General features: G+C 40.5%; 1 protein-coding gene and 1 long non-coding RNA gene across 2 annotated transcripts; both read right to left on the bottom strand.

Annotated features, from left to right (window-relative positions):
- Positions 1-1,323: 1,323 nt before the first annotated feature.
- Positions 1,324-3,384, bottom strand: LOC149402556 (uncharacterized). The gene is made up of 9 exons (XM_089608433.1): positions 3,283-3,384; positions 3,048-3,206; positions 2,719-2,982; positions 2,360-2,652; positions 2,129-2,290; positions 1,951-2,055; positions 1,768-1,819; positions 1,532-1,630; positions 1,324-1,440 (listed from the first exon to the last, which is right to left on the bottom strand). The coding sequence occupies exons 1-9, from the start codon at positions 3,307-3,309 to the stop codon at positions 1,342-1,344; spliced, it is 1,260 nt and encodes a 419-aa protein (XP_089464559.1). The 5' UTR covers positions 3,310-3,384; the 3' UTR covers positions 1,324-1,341.
- A 971-nt stretch (positions 3,385-4,355) lies between these two features.
- On the bottom strand, positions 4,356-7,799 carry LOC149402557 (uncharacterized). The gene is made up of 5 exons (XR_016296098.1): positions 7,297-7,799; positions 5,478-6,496; positions 4,756-5,042; positions 4,449-4,673; positions 4,356-4,369 (listed from the first exon to the last, which is right to left on the bottom strand). It is a non-coding gene; the product is annotated as an uncharacterized LOC149402557 (long non-coding RNA).
- Positions 7,800-22,158: the final 14,359 nt, after the last annotated feature.

The raw sequence follows: 22,158 nt of genomic DNA on the forward strand, positions 1-22,158 counted from the left end.
TCTTCGACCGACATGGCTGGTACGAGATCTTGGGCGGCGAAACCCTGACTCAACCAGGAGCCAGCCCAAACCAATGGCCAAGTCAAAACCCAGCCATGGGCCGAGTCAATGGCTCACCCGGCCATTGGCTGGGTCAAATGGCTCACTCGGCCATTGGACAGTTCACTCGGCCAATGGCCGAGTGAACCCTTCAGCCACCAAGGCAGTTCACTCGGCCATTGGCCGAGTGAACCTTCCAGCAGTTCACTCGGCCAATGGCCGAGTGAACCTTCCAGCCGCCAAGACAGTTCACTCGGCCATTGGCCGAGTGAACCTTCCAGCAGTTCACTCGGCCAATGGCCGAGTGAACCTTTCAGCTGCCCCTGCAGTTCACTCGGCCATTGGTCGAGTGAACCTTCCAGCAGTTCACTCGGCCAATGGCCGAGTGAACCTCAGCCGGCCCAAGCCTTTCACTCGGCCAATGGCCGAGTGAACCTCACCACCATGTTCACTCGGCCATTGGCCGACCCAGCCACTCAATGGCCGAACCAAGCAAGTTCACTCGGCCAAGGGGTCTTCAAACCACCCCTTGGCTGCCTATAAATAGAGGGGCTGCTCCCCTACTCCAGGTAATCCATTCTTGAGTACTGAAACGCTGCCGAACTCGTACCTCGCTCGTTTCTCTCAAGCTTTGGCCTCTAAACATTCCTAAAACCTCTATACTCCACCTCAATCACACTAATGTTGAGCGTCGGAGAGGTAAACAGGGGTACCCCCCCTGTTTCCCCTTTGTAGTTCACATGTTCTCTACTCCTTTTCAGGTACTTTGACGAACTCAAGGGACATCCACAGCTAAGGGACGACCCGGGACACCGGGTCCGACACGCTCGAGTCAAGACGAGACCACTTGGTCCGGCCTTGGGTCTAACCGTCTTTGGCTCCTAAATAGTTGTCCGAAAAACTGCGACAACAGACGCAACAGGTATAAAAAGCGACGCAATAGGACTCCGCGTCACTCGTTTTTAAAGTGACGCAACAGGATTAAATTTTTTTTTTTTTTTTTGGGCGACGTTTGGTTACCGAGCGACGCAAATATATTTTTTTTTTAATTACGAAAATATACAGATTATCCATTAATTCCTGCATTCAAAACAGCTTCTAAATCATATTTGAGACAGAATAAACAGCAATATAAATTAACTTAGTATACCACATTCACCAAAAATCATAGTTCACAACTAAAATAGACATAGTCTATAATCTATATAGTATATGTTAAACATTTGTACCATCTAAAGTAGTTTGCAATTATCTCAACATAGTTTCACAATTATACTACTTCTAGAAATCAAATGTGACTAGTCATGCACTAGTAGTTTTAGGCATACCATCGATGACAATCCTATAATATTCTTCTTGAAGCGGGTCTATATCCTTTGAAGTATATTCCGACATGGATAACTGAAATCACAATATAAACACGTTATTAGAAATATAAAATAGGTATAATAAAATTAAAATTCACAAATTAACAACCAATTAATATACTTACAACGTTAATCGCATGTGAAAATGATTTAGCTCGAAAAAATGCATTTAGCATTAGTAACACATAATATCCACATTCCCAATACGAAGGTTGAAATGGTACCTAAAATAAAATAATTAATACATATATAATTAATAAACATTATATATTGAGATTTTATAACACGTAGAGGGAGCTAGAATGGAATATAATTCATAAACATTATATGGGCGTAGAGGTTAAAAGTTGTCTTAACTTACCTTTGGAGCATGCCACTTAACATCTACTCCGGCTTCATAATCGTTATATGCCCTACAATATATATATATATATATATATATATATATATATATATATATATATATATATATATATAAATACTTATAAACTTAAATATGAATTTTGAGAGAATCTACTTATTCTAGAGTATAGAATTTACTTACTTTGACAAAACTTTTTTCAAATCCGGTGGCGGGGATGTTTTACCGAGAGAATCTAGATAGTATGAATTACCATCACGATCAATCGCGATAAGTGTCCAATGATGCCTAAAAAATTAAATTCTTAGAGTCAATTACTTATAAGTCCTAAAAAAAATTAAAAATTTGGCAACAAACTTACGTAAAATTCCAAGGCATAAGTAGAACACGCCTATCTCTCAATTGACATAATCGTGACGTAATGTGAGATGCTCGCTCCTCGATGCTACCCTTACGATCGTATGCGACCTCATGCGGACAAACGAAATCATAATTGTACGGTAGATCTTGTTGTAACAAGTGCCTAATATAAAAAAATAGAGTATTAACAACATAATTTTTTATATATTCGAATTACACTATTTAAGCATACCTTATATAAAACATAATCGGATAGACCCCGATATCTTCTCGTTGCATAAAATGTTGGATATCTCCTTTTAACATGTGGAGCGTCGTAGGAATGCCAAAAAGAGATGGTTCTCCTTCTACGGTGTACAAGCAATCATTTGGATAGTTCACCATGATTTCCAATATTTGATCAAGCACGATACGATTTTCTTGAGTGAGCGGGGCCACTGGAGGAGGCACAGGGGCAGATCTTTGTTGTGTTCGCGGCGCAATCATGGTCGATTTACCCTTCTTCTTTGATTTTCGTACATTGTCCTGTAATTATTTTCTTCAATAACATATATAGTACTTATATAAAATTATAAATTAAAATTTACTCACATGTCCTTCTTGAAGCAAGATGAGTCGTTTCGGCCACTCTACAATAGATTTAAGCGCATGCGCGAGAGTCAACAACTCATCCTTTACGGGGATCGGCAATGGATCATTCATGTGTATCTGTTCTACGAACAATACCGAAACTTTATAGCAGTCATCTCTAAGGGGCACCGAGTGAATGGTAGGATTTGGTGTTTCATCGTAGATCACAATCCCAGATGCAACAATGTTCTCGATATTCCCAATAGCAAGTAGGCATGTCTCTTCCTTTAAAACATAAGAAGAAAATGAATACAATAAAATAATTATTTAAAGAATAATAGATTTCTTACCTTTAATAATTCAGATCGGACTGGTGTTTCATGAACTGGAGACGGCACATATGGTTCGGGTACATGCTTACTTGGCCTCCTCGGCTTTGGCTTCTGTGGCGGTGGGGGCGGAGGTTGTAGGGACGCACTATTTACGTAATCTAAACTATCCACAAGTTCCTATTATGCATATGTGCATGATTGTTAGATATATATGTAGCTTGACATATATGTATACATTAAGTTATTATGTTACCTCATCAGTGAAATTTGGCATAGTCATAGAGCGTTGAGGTGTACGAGGCGACCTTCACTCTTCGGGTTGAGTTCGAGTCTTCTTTTTTCGCTTTTTTTTGCGCGACGCAGGGGCTTCAACTTCTTTATAATTTGTATCCTATATAATATAACCAAGAAAAATTCTAATGTTTCAATATTTGTGAGAGAATAATTGAAAACAATTTATATGTACCAGAGGAATTCGTGGTGAATATGGTGTTTGTGATCCAAAAGGAGGCATATGAGGAATTGGATGACGTGGGCATTGCGGTGTCCCGCCAAACATAGGAAATGAAGAACCAAAATCCGTTGGAAAGAGAGGTGTTTGTTGCCATTGTTGAAATGGAGAGATATGATTAGGTTGGTTGGGAAAATAAGTTGGACCTTCATTCCAACCTCCACCCCTTTCACGTTCTACCCGCCGTAGCCTTTCTTCAAGTGATTTTCTTTCTTCGGCGTAGAGTTTAACTTGTTCGTTAAGAAGTTTGTTTTGCTCTATGAGCATCGCGCGTTCTTTTAGGCTATGGAGTTCTGCTTCTTTCCTGCTTTGTGTTGATTTTCCCCAATATTGACTTGGTGTAATGGATCCTCGGACACCTCGCACGTGTCCCGAATAGTCTGTGGAATTCGTAGCCATCGACAAAATATCGGCGCTTCCAACCTCTTGTAGTCCCCCCGAATCTCGTAATGCCTTTAATCGATTCTACAAAAAAATATATATATACATTAACAATATACACTTATATTTTAACGAAATAAAAACTTTAATTTAGCATTATACTTACAATTTCTTTTTCAACGACTAGCATATCATCAGGAAGAATTCCCTTTGAATTTCTGTGCATCTCGAGCCAAACATCAGCTCGGTTTGGAATGTTGCCTTCCGGATTATTCGCCCTCTACAATTACAAATATAGTTATACTCAATATATACTTTCATTGAAATTATGATTGGCATTCAAATTGCAACTTACCAGTTTCTCTCTTACTTACGCGCATGATCGTTGTCCACTTCGATGAGGAGTTGTATATTTTTTTTTTCTACCTTGTTGTGTTTTCCTCGTTTGCTGTAATAAGAGTTAATTGTCACAAAAATTTAATTGCATTAATTGTATTCAAGTATATACAACGAACTTAACAATATACATTTACCGCAAACTCTGAACTTATACGATAGTTCACAAATCGTATCCAATCATCTCTCGGGATTCCATACTTGTTCTCTTGATCTGTAGCGATGCTTTCTGGATCTATGTTTTGATTCACGCATTCGTAAATTTCTCTTTTCCTCCTTGTTTTGAAATCCCGCCATTGCTTTCCATTTTTTTTCATTGTCGCATAACAATGCCTTGCTTCAATGTCAAAAGTCGCCTAAAACAATCAAATTTAATATCAATTATTACAAAATGTACTGACAAAAATTAAAAATCAATAAAGAGTGTGCGAGACTTACAATTATGTCATTCCACATTCGGTTTTTAAGAGTGCGCGGGACTTTGTGCCAATTTTCTTAAAGAATTGACACACTTCTTGCCTGAACACCCAAGTAATTTGCAAAAACTCTTGCCGTGTCACCGATAGGCTCTCCATAGTCATTAACGTGAACTCTAACTCTATTTCCTTGACTCCTCGCTCGTACTAAGCTTGGCAGTTTCGTAGGACCTCTATGAACCTTCTGGGTAGGCACTTGTTCATCGGATGATGAACCAGTTGATGAAGAACCTGAAGACATTTCAGCATCTACACACACACAAAAAAAAGTTAGAAGTCAATAACCAAATTAATTAACTCACATAAGTCATGTAAATCATAAAATAATATCTTCATCACACAAGCTAGTAAAATTATTACCTTAACATATTTTCAATCTACATAAATTCCTTCTACATTTTCACGCAAGTATAATAACTCTTCTTCATTATCTACGACGTGATCAGTACTTGAATATAAAGATTTCGTAAGAGTTAGAGATTCGGCTAAGATATCATTGTCATGAACTTCAGTTTGAAGTTCGTCAACATAATCTTTACTCTGCGTGGCAAAGACATATGACCATCTTGAATTGCTTTGACTACGGACATAGAAGACCTGTTTCACATGTGTTGCCATCACGAATGGATCTGAACGATGACCTAATCTTTGTAGGTCGACCAAAGTGAATCCATTCTTATTCACCTTGACTCCATTGTTACTCTGAACCCAATCACAAAGAAAAACGGGCATTCGAAAAGACACATAATCGATTTCCCATATTTCTGTGATAACTCCATAGTATATCATGTCAGAGTATATGGGATTTTTGTCCTTTGCACTTGATATCTGCATAGTCTTCGCCACCAAGCTCACTCCACTATTTTGCGTGACTCTCGAACTATCTCGCAATTCAGTACTAAATCGAACGCCATTGATGATGTAGCCAGAGTGTTTAATGACTTCCCTACTCGGTATTTTTGATCAACTACGCAATGTGTCAGGAACATCGCCATCGTTTAAGATCCTTTCTTGTAACCATCGGGGAAATCGGAGAAGATGTTCATCTTGTATCCAGTTTGGCGTTTTGTTTCTTGATGTTTGTTGAAGAAAGTTCATATGCTCTCTATGTTAATGGAAAGAAAAAGTTAATAACATAAGTACTTAAAATTAAAACATGAGAAGATATGATTCAACAGAGTTTTCTAAGATCGTCTGATGTGCTTGTAAAAGTTGCTCATACGAAACTGTCTCAATTACACCGTTGCTTATACCTTTGCTGATGGAAACATCCCGATCTTCATTACTTGAGTCGGTTCAGGGGTTCGAGAATTTAATTCACTTATTTCCCGGCTTTTCGGAATTTAAACTTATTCAAGACTCGTACGAATTCGTACCAGAGAATGAGTACGAAATAAAATCCAAATCCTTATTTTAACGAGTCTTAAATAAATTAAAGAAATAATCCGAAAATAGTACAAACCGAGAATTCTAAATGAATTAACCAAAATTAAATTCTCGAACATCTCTTAATTAAATAATTGATAATCCTTGAATACAAATCTCAAATCCAAAATCAAGATTCGAGTCTAACGCTATAAAGCGATAAACGACTCACGAGTGAGATCGAGCTTTAAAAATCTGTTCTGAATTCTCTAACTTTCCAGCTTCCACGCGTTTAGTTCCGCCGGCTCTCGCTCGTCTCGACCTGATCCGTGACTGAGCTGTGAAATTCAGAAAACGAATATCGAGTCAATTATAACATCCAACTCCCGACTCGACTTAGAAACCGAAATCGAACCACTAACACAATTCTTAAATCCAATATAACTTGTCACAAAATCCATAACCTTGTCAACAAATCACGTAAACTTGTCATAAAGTTCACATTTCAACCTAAAAAACGAGCTAACCAAAAACCTGAGCCCGACAGAATCATCAAATCTCAAATCATATCCAACAATTCCAAAACCAAATCACAACCTAAAACTTAAAACCATATCCAAACCCCAATTCTCAAATCAATTTCAATTCCAAATTCTCAAATCTCAAAATCACAAATCATAACTTTCCAAAAATCGTCATAGCCTCCTAATTCAACCAGAAATTCCTTCACAAATCGAATCCGTAACAACCACACAACTCAGCAACGACAAAAATATTGCACACACACACACACGGCCTTAACCAAGTTTACGGCCGAAACCAATTTTCAAACCAAATCCCAAATCAAACCACATCAATACCCAAATCATCACAACCTCCATCAAACCCAGCATCAACAACACAGGATTCACAATTCAAAACACACGGCTAAAAAAACCAAGCTACACGGCCAAAATCAAATTCATGAGCAAAATCATCAAAAATCCAAAACTCATCACATCAATATCATCATTAAGCATCAACCACTCCGGAAAAACCACTAACCACACTCAATTCCTCAAGAACCATTTTAGAACACGAAATCCCCAAAACCAATTTCTCAAAACCCTAGTTTCCAATTCGGGTCAAGGAGATTTACCTTGTTTCTGAAAGAATTGAACCCTCCGGCGTCCTCTCTAACTCGCGGCGGCTCAACCTTCACAGCGGTCGCGCGCACGGCGAGGCATGGTGGTCGGCTGGATGGCGCGCGCACGGGGTTGGGGTCTCGGGCTGGTGCTGGTGGCCGAGCGTTCTCTCCCTCGGTCGCTCTCCTCCTTCTCAGTCTCGCTCTCTCGCTCTCTTCTGCTCTCTCTCGCTCGATCTCTCTTTCTCTCCCTCTCGGCCGCTCACTCTTTCTCTTCTCTTCTTCTTTCCTTCTCTTCTTCTCTTTCCTTTCCCTTCTTTCTTTCTTTTTTCCCTTTCCTTTTCTTTTCCCGTGTCCTTTCTTTGTCTTGGGCTGGTGGGTTTAATTTTACTCGGCCATGAAGACTTAATGACAAAGTAATTGACCAAGATAAGTGTTGAGTTGGCAAGGATAAGAACTAAGTTTCCAAAATTCCCATTTAACCTTCTTTTCCTTGTTTCCTTTCAAGTGGGTCCATTAAAAATTGTCACAACCACGTCTTTTCATATAATTATTTAATTAAATCCATATCCGAACAGATTATAATTATATGATTCGAATCGAGAATTTTCTCGTTCGTTCTTGATTAATTTAAATATATTTAAGGTTTCTCGGAAATAATTCTCGTCCTTGAGAATTTATTTCTTAAATTAAATTCCGGCATATTTCTTCGGAAAATAATTTATTATTCGAGATGAACTCGATAAATCCTTTATTTATCCCGAGATTTTTCATTACCTTTAAATAATTTAAATTAACTCGCTAAACTTCAACGTCCATAATTTATTCAAGAACTTACTTGTAACACACGAAAGCTCATTTATTAACCGTAAACTACAACAGCGAGATTCATAAGTTTATCCCTTACAAGAGACCTGGCATAGGTGTAGCCCGAGGCCTTCGCGGACTCTAAAGCCGACCAGGCCGTCTCCAGCACTTTTCCGTTACGTTTCTCCTTCCCCCTGTTGTCAATGGTGCCCACAAGAAGAGTAGTAGTGTCTATTTATGTACATTTGATGTCATATAGTCTTACGAAGACTCTTGCTTGTAATTGCTTATTCATTAATAAAAAGTTGAAACGTTCATTCAATCTTCTTTGTTTGAAGCTTTATGATAAAACCTTAGTCTTTTAGTCCATAAACAAACTTAACAACTTACGAAGAGACAAATGTAGATTTGCATGAACAAACTCTTCGTAGTTTGCTTAAAACGATATATTCACAATCTTAGGGTCAAAGGACTATTGACCTCAGTATGATTGTTAGAAGAATCTATGATGTCTGGTTATGAGGCATTGAGAGTTGGGAACTCTATAGTTCTTCTAGGTATCTTCCGAAGGTACTGAATTGACCAGTGCACTTCTAGAGACAATATAAGAACAAACCATTTAACCTCTTATGTCTCGAAGTCACTATGTATGAATTGCATCATGCTTACCTTAATCCTGAAATGAGACATGCCATTTCACACCTTAGTATTCTCATTTGAGAAAGTCAAAGTTCGGACTCACTATGTGATTCCGAACAAGGCCTATTGGTGAAGTACTAAGTTGTGAGTCTGTCATGAGTAACTTTGTGAAGTTCTCATAGATATGGAATTCATGTACAAGATTGCTGAAATGCAATGTATGTCACCTCATGCTTTGTTCCTTGGAGTGTGAATAAATGAACTGGCCAGTGTCCAAATTGAGTCCTGACTCTTTTGGATGAAACAATGTGACTTGTTAGCTCCTCGTCAATACATTGTTTCTAACTTATTCACAAGCGACAAAGGAGTTGAGGAAATAACAGCTAGAAGGGTAAAATGGTAATTTAGTAAATCCCGACTAGCTGATGACATTCATGAAGGGTAAACATAGATAATATTCAGTGGATCCGCTCATCATAATTAGGTCGAATTCTTGAGTAGAAAACAAATTCATTTGAACCGAGAGATTTTCAGTGTCAGCTCTTTAGTGGAGTCAGTTGGCATTAAGCTAAACTTGGAAAAGGTTTGTTAACTTTTGAGTCCAAGTGTTTAGCTCAAGCTTTGTTCATTTGGGTCCATGAGGTCACTGTCACGAATCACATCGATAGGAATAGTTAAACTGGAAGCTATGTCAAAACAAGAACGAGACAGTTTTACGAAAATTGTCAAAAGGGTATTTTTGTCTTTTTGGACATAGGACGAAAAGAATGTCAATAAATTTTTTTGACATTGTCATATGATGACAAATGAAATAAATATTACTTAGCCTTATTAGTGTAATTGGGCCTTGAGGATTAATTTCATTTCATAGAATTTTACTTGAAAATTCTTAATGGGCTTTTCTTATGTTGTCATGAACAAATGAAGAAACATCTAGAGGCTCCTTCTAGAAGCTCAAATTTCGTCCAACCCAAGGAAAATAACGCTGAATTTCGTTCATGCCATAGTGGGAAAGAGAGTTTATTTTGTGCATTGATGTATGAAGATACTTGCCAAAAGAAAAAGGGGAAACAAATTTCCTTAAGAAGGAAAGTGCATTTTCGGCCAACTAAGAGGAAATCAAATGAGGAAACAAATCCTAAGCCTTCATGAGGCATGTTGGACGTGCAAGGCAATAGGAAAAGAGAAAACTACCTTTTGAAGGTAATCCTCCTCCTATAAATAGGAGCCTCATTACTCACATTTCATTCATCCTAAGTTTAAGAGATTGAGAGACTCTCTCTCTAGAACTTGGCCGAAAATCCTCTCTCTCTCTCTCTAGTTTATTTTCGATTTTTTCTTGTCTTGGCACCTAGGTCCTCACTCGACCTAGTGTTTAGCTCTGCGACTTCGAGACTTGTTCTTAAGTCGTAGTGTTTAAAAGTGCCCACTCACTGATTCCTTCTTTTCGAGTGATTTAGTGATAGAAACTTTCGTGGTTGCTCGAGGTGCCGAGGAAAGAAAGAGAGACGTGCTGCAAGGGGAGACGAGCGTTGCAAACTTTCCACAAGCTTCTTCAAAGTTCAAGCTTCAAGAAAGGTTAGTAAACTTCTAGCTCATATTGGTTTTTAATTACATGTACTTGCACTTGTCTAGGTTAGTAAAAACTGTTTTACTTGTAAAAGAAAATTTTTAAAATTCCGCCGCTTACCGAAGCGTTAATTATTTTCTCAAACCCTAGATCGATTCCAACAAATGGTATCAGAGCTATGGTCAAAGAGATGCATGTACATGTTTTTAGAATTGTAATCTTAGATTTTTTTTAATTTATTGCTCATGCCTTTAAATTAAAAACCATGTTGTTTTTCTATGATTTTGGGATGTTTTTAAAACACGTTAGAATCAGTTCTAAAAGTTTTTAATTTTTTATATTGAAAAACGTGTTTTAAAGGTTTGAGAAATTTCGAGTAAAATTTTGTGACTAGTTTTGTTATCTTGCTAGTTTCTTATTTTTACTTGAATCGTTTTATGCTTGTTGTTATTTCTTTTATGCCTTGTTATTACCTTGCTAATAAAACACAAATAAAAGCTTTAACAACCTTCATAAAACGTTCCGTTACACTCGATTTTTTTTCGCACCTAAAAAGGACCAAGCTTTAATTATTTCTTTTTATTCGAGCTGGAGTAAACCCGCATTAAAAGTGGCATAACTCTCTGCTCAGAAATCGAAATTTAATGATTCTTGAATTAAATTAAATTTCTGTATGTCCTCTATCCAATGCCACCTGTTTCAGGTCAAAAGGACATGGGAGCCACCAGTTATGGCGATTTTACTCCGAGGTGCGCGGCTGTTCCGAAACTCCAGTTTTTTAGAATTCCGGATTTTCAGCCCCACTACCATGAGTAATAGAACTCTAATGAGAAAATTTTCTTGAGCAAAATTGTTTTTTTATAAGATTATAAACATGATGTGTAAGATTAAAAAGTTTTTATTTATGAAAGATTAATTGAAATTGAGTTTTTACAAAACTAGTTTGAATTTTGAAAAACCGTTTTCACTTTCAAACTTGAAAAATATTTTGTCACCCATATCAAATAAGTTTTCAAAATGTTTTCAAAACTATATCTATATCACATATGTTCAAAATCTATATGCTCTTGAAAATTTGAGTGGGAGGTCCCCTTGTAGACAAGCCGAAAAATAAAAAGATGTGTAATCTCAAACTTTCAAGTGTTCGAGTGAGGTGAAGTTCACACTTCCCTCACGCAATTTCCCGAAATAGAAAATAGGAAAAGATCGAGTATGTACCTTGTGCCTTTATGCACTAATACTGCTCTGAACATGTCGATCTAGGATTCTCTACTAGTTGTCCGCTCTGTCGCTCTCTAACTAGGAAATTTGTTTCCGAAGTTAAAAGAGTCGATGAACCAACTCCAAAAACTAAGTGGGAGGGTTATACTTGTTGTTTGTAACCCACGATCCCCAACACTAATGAAAAGTGCAAGTGTCGCCGGACTAAGAGTCACCCTCGTGGCCCTCTCTTAAATGAGAGTAGTCAAGGGCGCTTTGCTCTGATCATTGCTCAATGAGCTACGTCCGAGAGTGAGACGATGACGACAAGACCTCCCCTCGGCGGATTGTTTTTCAAAGTCAATCTTTTGGACTAAGTGGTTGGTTACACACTTAGACTCAATCCCTAGTAATCCTCCCTCGAGGCCCTGCGAAAGGATGTGAGTGATCAAACCAATTTACAAGGTGGCTAGTCAAAATTGATGTATTGACATCTTGGCTATGCATTAATGATGAGTCATTTACTTATGAAAGGAGACTCGTTGCGGCCTTCCCTCGAAGGAGTAAAGTGTCATTTCGTTCATAACACCTTTGGATTTTATAAAGTCTTAAACAAACTTAAATCCTAAACCAAAGACTAATCATAAACTTGTTTAAACTTTTATAGGCAATATGTCTCCCAACTCTCTCTCTTGCATTCTTTCCTCGAACAAACTCGAAAACGAAAACTACATAGACTCGAAACGTAACCTCGACATAATACCTACCGTTAACAAGCACAAATGGGTACTCACCACCCCGTGTCCTCCTCTGACGAATGATGATTCAACTCAAGAGGACAATGACGCCTTAGCGGCCTGGCTTCGATCCGATGAGATTGTGAGGTGCTATATCTTGGCATCTATGAACAATATGCTGAAAGAGCAACATCGTGACTTCGAGACTGCCGCTGACATGCTCTACAATCTCCTTGAGATGTTTGGAGGGCAAAGGCGTCAAACAAGGCTACAAGCAGTCCGACAGTTTATGAACTGTCATATGCAGGCTAGGACTCCTGTTGGAGACTTCATGATACTGATCATTAGTTTTCTGAATAAAATGGAAATCCTAGGATCTGAGATTGATGGGAAGAATATCATAGATATGATCTTAGAAACTCTCCCCGCATCTCTTGATACCGCCAAGATGAACTACTCCATAAACAAGCTAGAGTACACTGTTACCAAGCTTATGAAGGAGTTTCACACTGCTGAAGGTCTCACTAAGAGAAAGAGGAATCAAGGAGAGGCACATGCTACTGAGCAAAGAGCCTCCGCCTCTGGAACTAAGAAGAGACCTCACAAGGCCGATAAAAAGAATTGTCCTGCCAATCTCAAAGCAAAGGAACATAGTATTGTACTAGTTACTGAAGCATGCTTAGTAGCTGATAATGTATCAACGTGGATTCTTGACTCCGCTGCTACTAACCATATTTGTTGTTCCTTGAATGGTTTCAAGAAAACCAAAAGCTTAGATGAAGGCGAGTTCTGTTTCAAATGGGGTGATGGGAGCCTGGTGTCTGCAAAGGCTGTGGGATCCGTGACGCTGTCTTTTGAAGACCGCACTTTAAACTTGAATAATGTATATTTTGTTCCTACCTTTGGGAAGAACTTAATATCCGTTGCTCGTCTTCGTGAGCAAGATTATTGTTTAAAGTTCATTAAGAATGGAATTCGTATTTCGTTTCCTGATAATTCTTTTGTCACTGATGCATGTATGAAGAATGCTCTTTTCTACATCTATCCCACCCAACCTTCTCTTTTAGACACCGATATAGATAATGATCTAATTAGGGAGCCAAAGAGGATCAAACTTTCTGAATCCTCCGATCTAACAAAATCAACACACCTATGGCACTTAAGACTTGGTCATATCAGTCTAGAAAGGATTAAGAGACTTGTGAGGGATGGTCCACTCCAAGCCTCTGCAATAGGTTCACTACCTACTTGTGAATCCTGCATAGAAGGAAAAATGACTAAGCGACCTTTCTCTGATAAAGGTCGAAGAGCCACTGAGTTGCTGGAACTAATACATTCTGATGTATGTGGTCCGCTCAGCCAACATGCACGTGGAGGATACGAATACTTCGTTACCTTCACTGATGATTACTCACGATATGGGTTTGTCTATTTGCTCAAACACAAATCCGAGACCTTTAACGTATTTAAGGTCTTTAGGGCTTTAGTGGAAAAGCGAACTGGCAAAGTGATCAAAACCCTTCGATCTGATCGAGGTGGTGAGTATATGTCTGGAGAGTTCGATGACTTTCTTAAAGAAGAAGGTATCGCTTCTCAGCTTACCGCACCTGGCACACCTCAACAAAACGGAGTGTCAGAGAGAAGAAACCGAACTCTTATGGAGATGGTTAGATCGATGATGAGTTACTCATCACTCCCGCTTTCCTTTTGGGGATATGCCCTCGAAACAGCCGCTTACATTCTGAACCAAGTTCCATCTAAAACGGTTCCTGGTACTCCTTATGAAAGATGGACTGGCCGTAAAGTAAGTTTGGGCCACATCCGAATTTGGCGTTGCCCTGCACATGTGCTAAGGCAAAAGACTAGCAAGTTGGCTAGTAGGTCAGAATTGTGCCTGTTTGTGGGATATCCAAAGGAAACTAAAGGTTTCATTTTCTATAGTCCCGAGGACGATAAGACTTTCGTTAGCACGAATGCTCGTTTCCTCGAGGAGGACTTTATGAAGGATGCGAAACCTAGAAGCAAAATTGTGCTTGAAGAAAAGTTGGGTGAGGAAGCTTCTACCTCATCTGTAAGAACTGTTCTTACCCCAACTGAAACACAACCTAACTCATCAGAATCTCGTCAAGTAGTACTTCGACGTAGTAGGAGGGCTACTCAAAAGCCTGACAGGTACATGTCTTATGGAGACTCTCTTGTAGCCGTCTCCGACATGGATGAACCTGTTTCCTATAGCCAAGCGATGGCTTGTTCTGAATCAAACCTTTGGCTTGACGCCATGAAAGTTGAAATGCACTCGATGTATGTCAACAAAGTCTGGAAACTTGTAGACCTTCCTGAAGGGATTAAACCCGTAGGGTGTAAGTGGATATACAAGAAGAAAAGGGGTCCTGATGGGAACGTCGAGACGTTCATAGCACGACTTGTGGCGAAGGGTTATACCCAACAAGAAGGGATTGACTATGAAGAAACCTTCTCGCCAGTCGCGATGCTTAAATCCATCCGCATACTCCTATCCATAGCTGCAGCTCTCGACTATGAGATCTGGCAAATGGATGTCAAGACAGCCTTTCTGAATGGCAATCTTGACGAGCGCATTTACATGGCTCAACCAGACGGTTTCGTGGATAAAGGTCAAGAGACCAAGGTTTGTGAGTTGCTTAAATCCATTTATGGACTAAAGCAAGCATCTAGGTCATGGAATATTAGATTCGATGAAACTGTAAAGAGCTTTGGCTTTGAACAGTCAATAGATGAGCCTTGTGTTTACAAGTTAATACACGAAGGTAAAGTTGTGTTTCTGGTACTATATGTCGATGATATACTTCTCATTGGTAATGACGTGGGTAAGTTATCTGAGGTTAAGGTCTTGCTAGCAAAGCAATTTGATATGAAGGATCTAGGAGAAGCCGCGTACATTCTGGGAATCCAAATCTTTCGAGATAGGAAAAACCGGACCTTGTCGCTCTCTCAAGCATCTTATATTGATAAGGTGATGGATCGCTTCTCGATGCAAGACTGCAAGAGGGGTCAAACACCCTTTAGGCATGGAGTTTCACTCTCTAAGGACCAGTCTCCCAAGACTGCACAAGAGATTGAAGACATGAGGAAGATTCCTTACGCCTCTGCCGTAGGAAGCCTCATGTATGCTATGCTTTGCACTAGACCTGATATATGTTTCGCCGTTGGCGTAGTTAGCCGTTTCCAATCCAACCCTGGACCCAAGCACTGGATTGCTGTTAAGCATGTTCTTAAGTATCTTCGAAGAACTAGGAACTTGATGCTTACATACTCAGGTACTGACCTGACTATGACGGGATATACCGACTCCGATTTTCAAGCGGATAAGGATTCCAGGAAATCCACTTCGGGATCTGTGTTCATCCTTAATGGTGGAGCTGTTGTATGGAGAAGTATTAACCAATCTTGCATTGCTGACTCCACAATGGAAGCAGAATATGTGGCTGCTTGTGAAGCATCCAAAGAGGCTGTATGGCTTAGAAAGTTCCTTAAGTATTTGGAAGTTGTTCCAAACGTCGACGAGCCCATGACCCTTTATTGTGATAATAGTGGGGCTGTCGCTAACTCAAAGGAACCTAGAAGCCATAAGCACTCTAAACATATTGAGAGGAAATACCATTTGATTCGAGAGATCGCGCAACGCGGAAACGTGGAGGTGAAGTAGATCTCTGGAAGATCCATTCACCAAGGCCCTAGCGAACATGGTCTTCGACCAACTTCGAGAAGGATTAGGCATGTAGGACTACTCACATCTTCTTTGAGTCAAGTGGGAGTTTGTTGTCAATGGTGCCCACAAGAAGAGTAGTAGTGTCTATTTATGTACATTTGATGTCATATAGTCTTACGAAGACTCTTGCTTGTAATTGCTTATTCATTAATAAAAAGTTGAAACGTTCATTCAATCTTCTTTGTTTGAAGCTTTATGATAAAACCTTAGTCTTTTAGTCCATAAACAAACTTAACAACTTACGAAGAGACAAATGTAGATTTGCATGAACAAACTCTTCGTAGTTTGCTTAAAACGATATATTCGCAATCTTAGGGTCAAAGGACTATTGACCTCAGTATGATTGTTAGAAGAATCTATGATGTCTGGTTATGAGGCATTGAGAGTTGGGGACTCTATAGTTCTTCTAGGTATCTTCCGAAGGTACTGAATTGACCAGTGCACTTCTAGAGACAATATAAGAATAAACCATTTAACCTCTTATGTCTCGAAGTCACTATGTATGAATTGCATCATGCTTACCTTAATCCTGAAATGAGACATGCCATTTCACACCTTAGTATTCTCATTTGAGAAAGTCAAAGTTCGGACTCACTATGTGATTCCGAACAAGGCCTATTGGTGAAGTACTAAGTTGTGAGTCTGTCATGAGTAACTTTGTGAAGTTCTCATAGATATGGAATTCATGTACAAGATTGCTGAAATGCAATGTATGTCACCTCATGCTTTGTTCCTTGGAGTGTGAATAAATGAACTGGCCAGTGTCCAAATTGAGTCCTGACTCTTTTGGATGAAACAATGTGACTTGTTAGCTCCTCGTCAATACATTGTTTCTAACTTATTCACAAGCGACAAAGGAGTTGAGGAAATAACAGCTAGAAGGGTAAAATGGTAATTTAGTAAATCCCGACTAGCTGATGACATTCATGAAGGGTAAACATAGATAATATTCAGTGGATCCGCTCATCATAATTAGGTCGAATTCTTGAGTAGAAAACAAATTCATTTGAACCGAGAGATTTTCAGTGTCAGCTCTTTAGTGGAGTCAGTTGGCATTAAGCTAAACTTGGAAAAGGTTTGTGAACTTTTGAGTCCAAGTGTTTAGCTCAAGCTTTGTTCATTGGGGTCCATGAGGTCACTGTCACGAATCACATCGATAGGAATAGTTAAACTGGAAGCTATGTCAAAACAAGAACGAGACAGTTTTACGAAAATTGTCAAAAGGGTATTTTTGTCTTTTTGGACATAGGACGAAAAGAATGTCAATAATTTTTGTTGACATTGTCATATGATGACAAATGAAATAAATATTACTCAGCCATATTAGTGTAATTGGGCCTTGAGGATTAATTTCATTTCATAGAATTTTACTTGAAAATTCTTAATGGGCTTTTCTTATGTTGTCATGAACAAATGAAGAAACATCTAGAGGCTCCTTCTAGAAGCTCAAATTTCGTCCAACCCAAGGAAAATAAGGCTGAATTTCGTTCATGCCATAGTGGGAAAGAGAGTTTATTTTGTGCATTGATGTATGAAGATACTTGCCAAAAGAAAAAGGGGAAACAAATTTCCTTAAGAAGGAAAGTGCATTTTCGGCCAACTAAGAGGAAATCAAATGAGGAAACAAATCCTAAGCCTTCATGAGGCATGTTGGACGTGCAAGGATATGGAAAAGAGGAAACTTCCTTTTGAAGGTAATCCTCCTCCTATAAATAGGAGCCTCATTCCTCACATTTCATTCATCCTAAGTTTAAGAGATTGAGAGACTCTCTCTCTAGAACTTGGCCGAAAATCCTCTCTCTCTCTCTCTAGTTTATTTTCGATTTTTTCTTGTCTTGGCACCTAGGTCCTCACTCGACCTAGTGTTTAGCTCTGCGACTTCGAGACTTGTTCTTAAGTCGTAGTGTTTAAAAGTGTCCACTCACTGATTCCTTCTTTTCGAGTGATTTAGTGATAGAAACTTTCGTGGTTGCTCGAGGTGCCGAGGAAAGAAAGAGAGACGTGCTGCGAGGGGAGACGAGCGTTGCAAACTTTCCACAAGCTTCTTCAAAGTTCAAGCTTCAAGAAAGGTTAGTAAACTTCTAGCTCATATTGGTTTTTAATTACATGTACTTGCACTTGTCTAGGTTAGTAAAAACTGTTTTACTTGTAAAAGAAAATTTTTAAAATTCCGCCGCTTACCGAAGCGTTAATTATTTTCTCAAACCCTAGATCGATTCCAACACCCCCTCGCGGAAGGAGCTTCCAAATCCTCTTCAGGGCGTACTAAGCCCGACCCTAGGGGGTCGTCAGAGTAAATCTCGTCCAGAAAAGATTCGGATGGCACTATCGCAAGCTCAGCACACGGGGCATCTAAGTTAGATGCCCGGGGAAGCCCATCACACACCATCGCTTCACCTCGCTGCGCAAGCAAGGGGGCGTCAAAGGACGCCTCGCGGGAAACCAGGTTGATCACCAGCCGCGACGAACGCAAGTCCTTGGACCCTTCGTCCTCCCCTTCGGGGCCGCACCTGGTAGGTAGGCCGCTCCCGGGCCCCGCCAGCTCGGCTACCGCCACGGCGTCAGTCTCCAACTCTGCGAGCCATTTGTCGGCCGCGCCAGAGTCTTCCTCAACAAAAATGGGAATCCCGTCGAGTTCCTCAAAGAGACCCTTGGCCGCCCCCCCAAAATCTTGGAGAGGGCATGACGAATCAACCTTGTGATCGTCAACGTGGGTAAAAAGCTCACTCCCCATTGAAAAAGGGTAAAAAAGTCGGCTGCCCAGAGGGAAATTTCAAACTCAAAGGAATTTTCCAATTTCCCAAAAGGCTGCCAGGAGGGAACAGGCTCCTTCCCCCCCCCCCCCCTGCGCGCACGACACAAGGCCCGGCCCGCATGCCGGCCTCGCGCGGCGCCAGTCCGACGGCGTCACGACCGCTCGCGGGCCTTGTTGCCCGGCCGGCCTGGTCCGACCCCCAGGGTCCAGCCAACAAAAAAAATGTGTGTATGTGCGATCACACACGACCAAAGGTAAATGACCTCAACCCATCTCCTTTTCTAAAGTTCACGACTTGTGTCCCGCAAGCCGTAAACTTGGGGGCTAATGTTACCGGTCATTTTCGGGACACCGGAAATTCAAAAACCATTCAAGGCCAACCGGGCTTCTGTTGTCGCAGTTTTTCGGACAACGATTTAGGAGTCGCAGACGATTAGACCCAAGGCCGGACCAAATGGTCTCGTCTCGACTCGAGCGTGTCGGGCTTGGTATTCCAAGCCGTCCCTTAGCTGTAGGTGGTCTCTGTCTCGTCCAAGCACCTGAAAAGTAAGCAAAGAAGGTGTGAACTACAAAGGGGAAACAGAGGGGTTGCCTCTGTTTACCTCTCCGACGCTCAACATTAGTAGGATTGAGGTGGTTTGTAGAGGGTTTAGTGTTTAGAGGTTGAGACTTGAGAGAAACGAGCGAGGTACGAGTTCGAGAGCGTTTCAGTACTCAAATTCGGATTACCTGGACCAAGGGGGGTGCCTTGGTATTTATAGGCAGCCAAGGGGTGGTTTGAAGACCCCTTGGCCGAGTGAGAATGTTTGGGTCGGCCTTTGGACGAGGCTGGGTCGGCCAATGGCCGAGTGAACATGGTGGTGAGGTTCACTTGGCCATTGGCCGAGTGAAGGTCTTGGGCCGGCTGAGGTTCACTCGGCCATTGGCCGAGTGAACTGCTGGAAGGTTCACTCGGCCAATGGCCGAGTGAACTGCTGAGGCAGCTGGGAGGTTCACTCGGCCATTGGCCGAGTGAACTGCTGGAAGGTTCACTCGGCCAATGGCCGAGTGAACTGCTGAGGCAGCTGGGAGGTTCACTCGGCCATTGGCCGAGTGAACTGCTGGAAGGTTCACTCGGCCAATGGCCGAGTGAACTGCTGAGGCAGCTGGGAAGTTCACTCGGCCATTGGCCGAGTGAATTGCTGGAAGGTTCACTCGGCCAATGGCCGAGTGAACTGCCTTGGTGGCTGAAGGGTTCACTCGGCCATTGGCCGAGTGAAGGTCTGGGGGCCGGCTGAGGTTCACTTGGCCATTGGCCGAGTGAACTGCTGAGGCAGCTGGGAGGTTCACTCGGCCATTGGCCGAGTGAATTGCTGGAAGGTTCACTCGGCCAATGGCCGAGTGAACTACCTTGGTGGCTGAAGGGTTCACTCGGCCATTGGCCGAGTGAACTGTCTGTTGTCAATGGTGCCCACAAGAAGAGTAGTAGTGTCTATTTATGTACATTTGATGTCATATAGTCTTACGAAGACTCTTGCTTGTAATTGCCTATTCATTCATTAATAAAGTTGAAACGTTCATTCAATCTTCCTTGTCTGAAGCTTTATGATAAAACCATAGTCTTTTAGTCCATAAACAAACTTAACAACTTACGAAGAGACAAATGTAGATTTGCATGAACAAACTCTTCGTAGTTTGCTTAAAACGATATATTCGCAATCTTAGGGTCAAAGGACTATTGACCTCAGTATGATTGTTAGAAGAATCTATGATGTCTGGTTATGAGGCATTGAGAGTTTGGGACTCTATAGTTCTTCTAGGTATCTTCCGAAGATACTGAATTGACCAGTGCACTTCTAGAGACAATATAAGAACAAACCATTTAACCTCTTATGTCTCGAAGTCACTATGTATGAATTGCATCATGCTTACCTTAATCCTGAAATGAGACATGTCATTTCACACCTTAGTATTCTCATTTGAGAAAGTCAAATTTCGGACTCACTATGTGATTCCGAACAAGGCCTATTGGTGAGGTACTAAGTTGTGAGTCTGTCATGAGTAACTTTGTGAAGTTCTCATAGATATGGAATTCATGTACAAGATTGCTGAAATGCAATGTATGTCACCTCATGCTTTGTTCCTTGGAGTGTGAATAAATGAACTGGCCAGTGTCCAAATTGAGTCCTGACTCTTTTGGATGAAACAATGTGACTTGTTAGCTCCTCGTCAATACATTGTTTCTAACTTATTCACAAGCGACAAAGGAGTTGAGGAAATAACAGCTAGAAGGGTAAAATGGTAATTTAGTAAATCCCGACTAGCTGATGACATTCATGAAGGGTAAACATAGATAATATTCAGTGGATCCGCTCATCATAATTAAGTCGAATTCTTGAGTAGAAAATAAATTCATTTGAACCGAGAGATTTTCAGTGTCAGCTCTTTAGTGGAGTCAGTTGGCATTAAGCTAAACTTGGAAAAGGTTTGTGAACTTTTGAGTCCAAGTGTTTAGCTAAAGCTTTGTTCATTTGGGTCCATGAGGTCACTGTCACGAATCACATCGATAGGAATAGTTAAACTGGAAGCTAAGTCAAAACAAGAACGAAAATAGTGAAAAGGGTATTTTTGTCTTTTGAGACAAACGATGAAATGAATGTCAATAAATTTTTGACAAGGTCATTTTATGACATGTTTCACTCGGCCATGACTTGATCATTGGGCCTTGTGAATTAATTTCATTTCATGGGAATTTTATTTGAAAATTCTAAATGGGCCTTTTCTTATGTTGTCATGAACAAGTGAAGAAAATTCTAGAAGCCTTTTCTAGAACATGTTGGGCGCCCATAATACCCAAGATAGAGAGTTTATTTTGTGCATAAATGTATTTAGATACTTGCCAAAAGAAAAAGAGGAAACAAATTTGCATATGGATGCACATGGGATTTCGGCCAAACAAGCTTGGAGAGAGCAAGGAATAAAAGAGGAAACAAATCCAAGGTGTCATTAGGGCACATGTTGGCCGTGTGACTTGGATGGGAATGGGTAATAAAGATTGCTCATAAAGGCTTGGAAAATAAGAGGAAACTACTTCTTTCCAAGGCCAACCCTTCTCCTATAAATAGGACCCTCATTCCTCTCATTCTATTCATTCCACATAAGTTAGAGATTGAGAGCTTCTCTCTCTAGACCTTGTGGTGGCCGAACTCCTCTCTCTCTCTCTTTCTAGTTTATTTTCGATTTTTCTTGTTTTGGCACCTAGGTCCTCACTCGACCTAGTGTTTAGCTCTGCGACTTCAAGACTCGTTCTTAAGTCGTAGTGTTTAAAAGTGCCCACTCACTGATTCCTTCTTTTCGAGTGATTTAGTGATAGAAACTTTCGTGGTTGCTCGAGGTGCCGAGGAAAGAAAGAGAGACGTGCTGCGAGGGGAGACGAGCGTTG

Source organism: Urtica dioica, chromosome 3 (assembly GCF_054948205.1).
Source record: "Urtica dioica subsp. dioica isolate 48M chromosome 3, U.dioica_male_clone48M_v1_H2, whole genome shotgun sequence".
NCBI classification, from domain to species: Eukaryota; Viridiplantae; Streptophyta; class Magnoliopsida; order Rosales; family Urticaceae; genus Urtica; species Urtica dioica.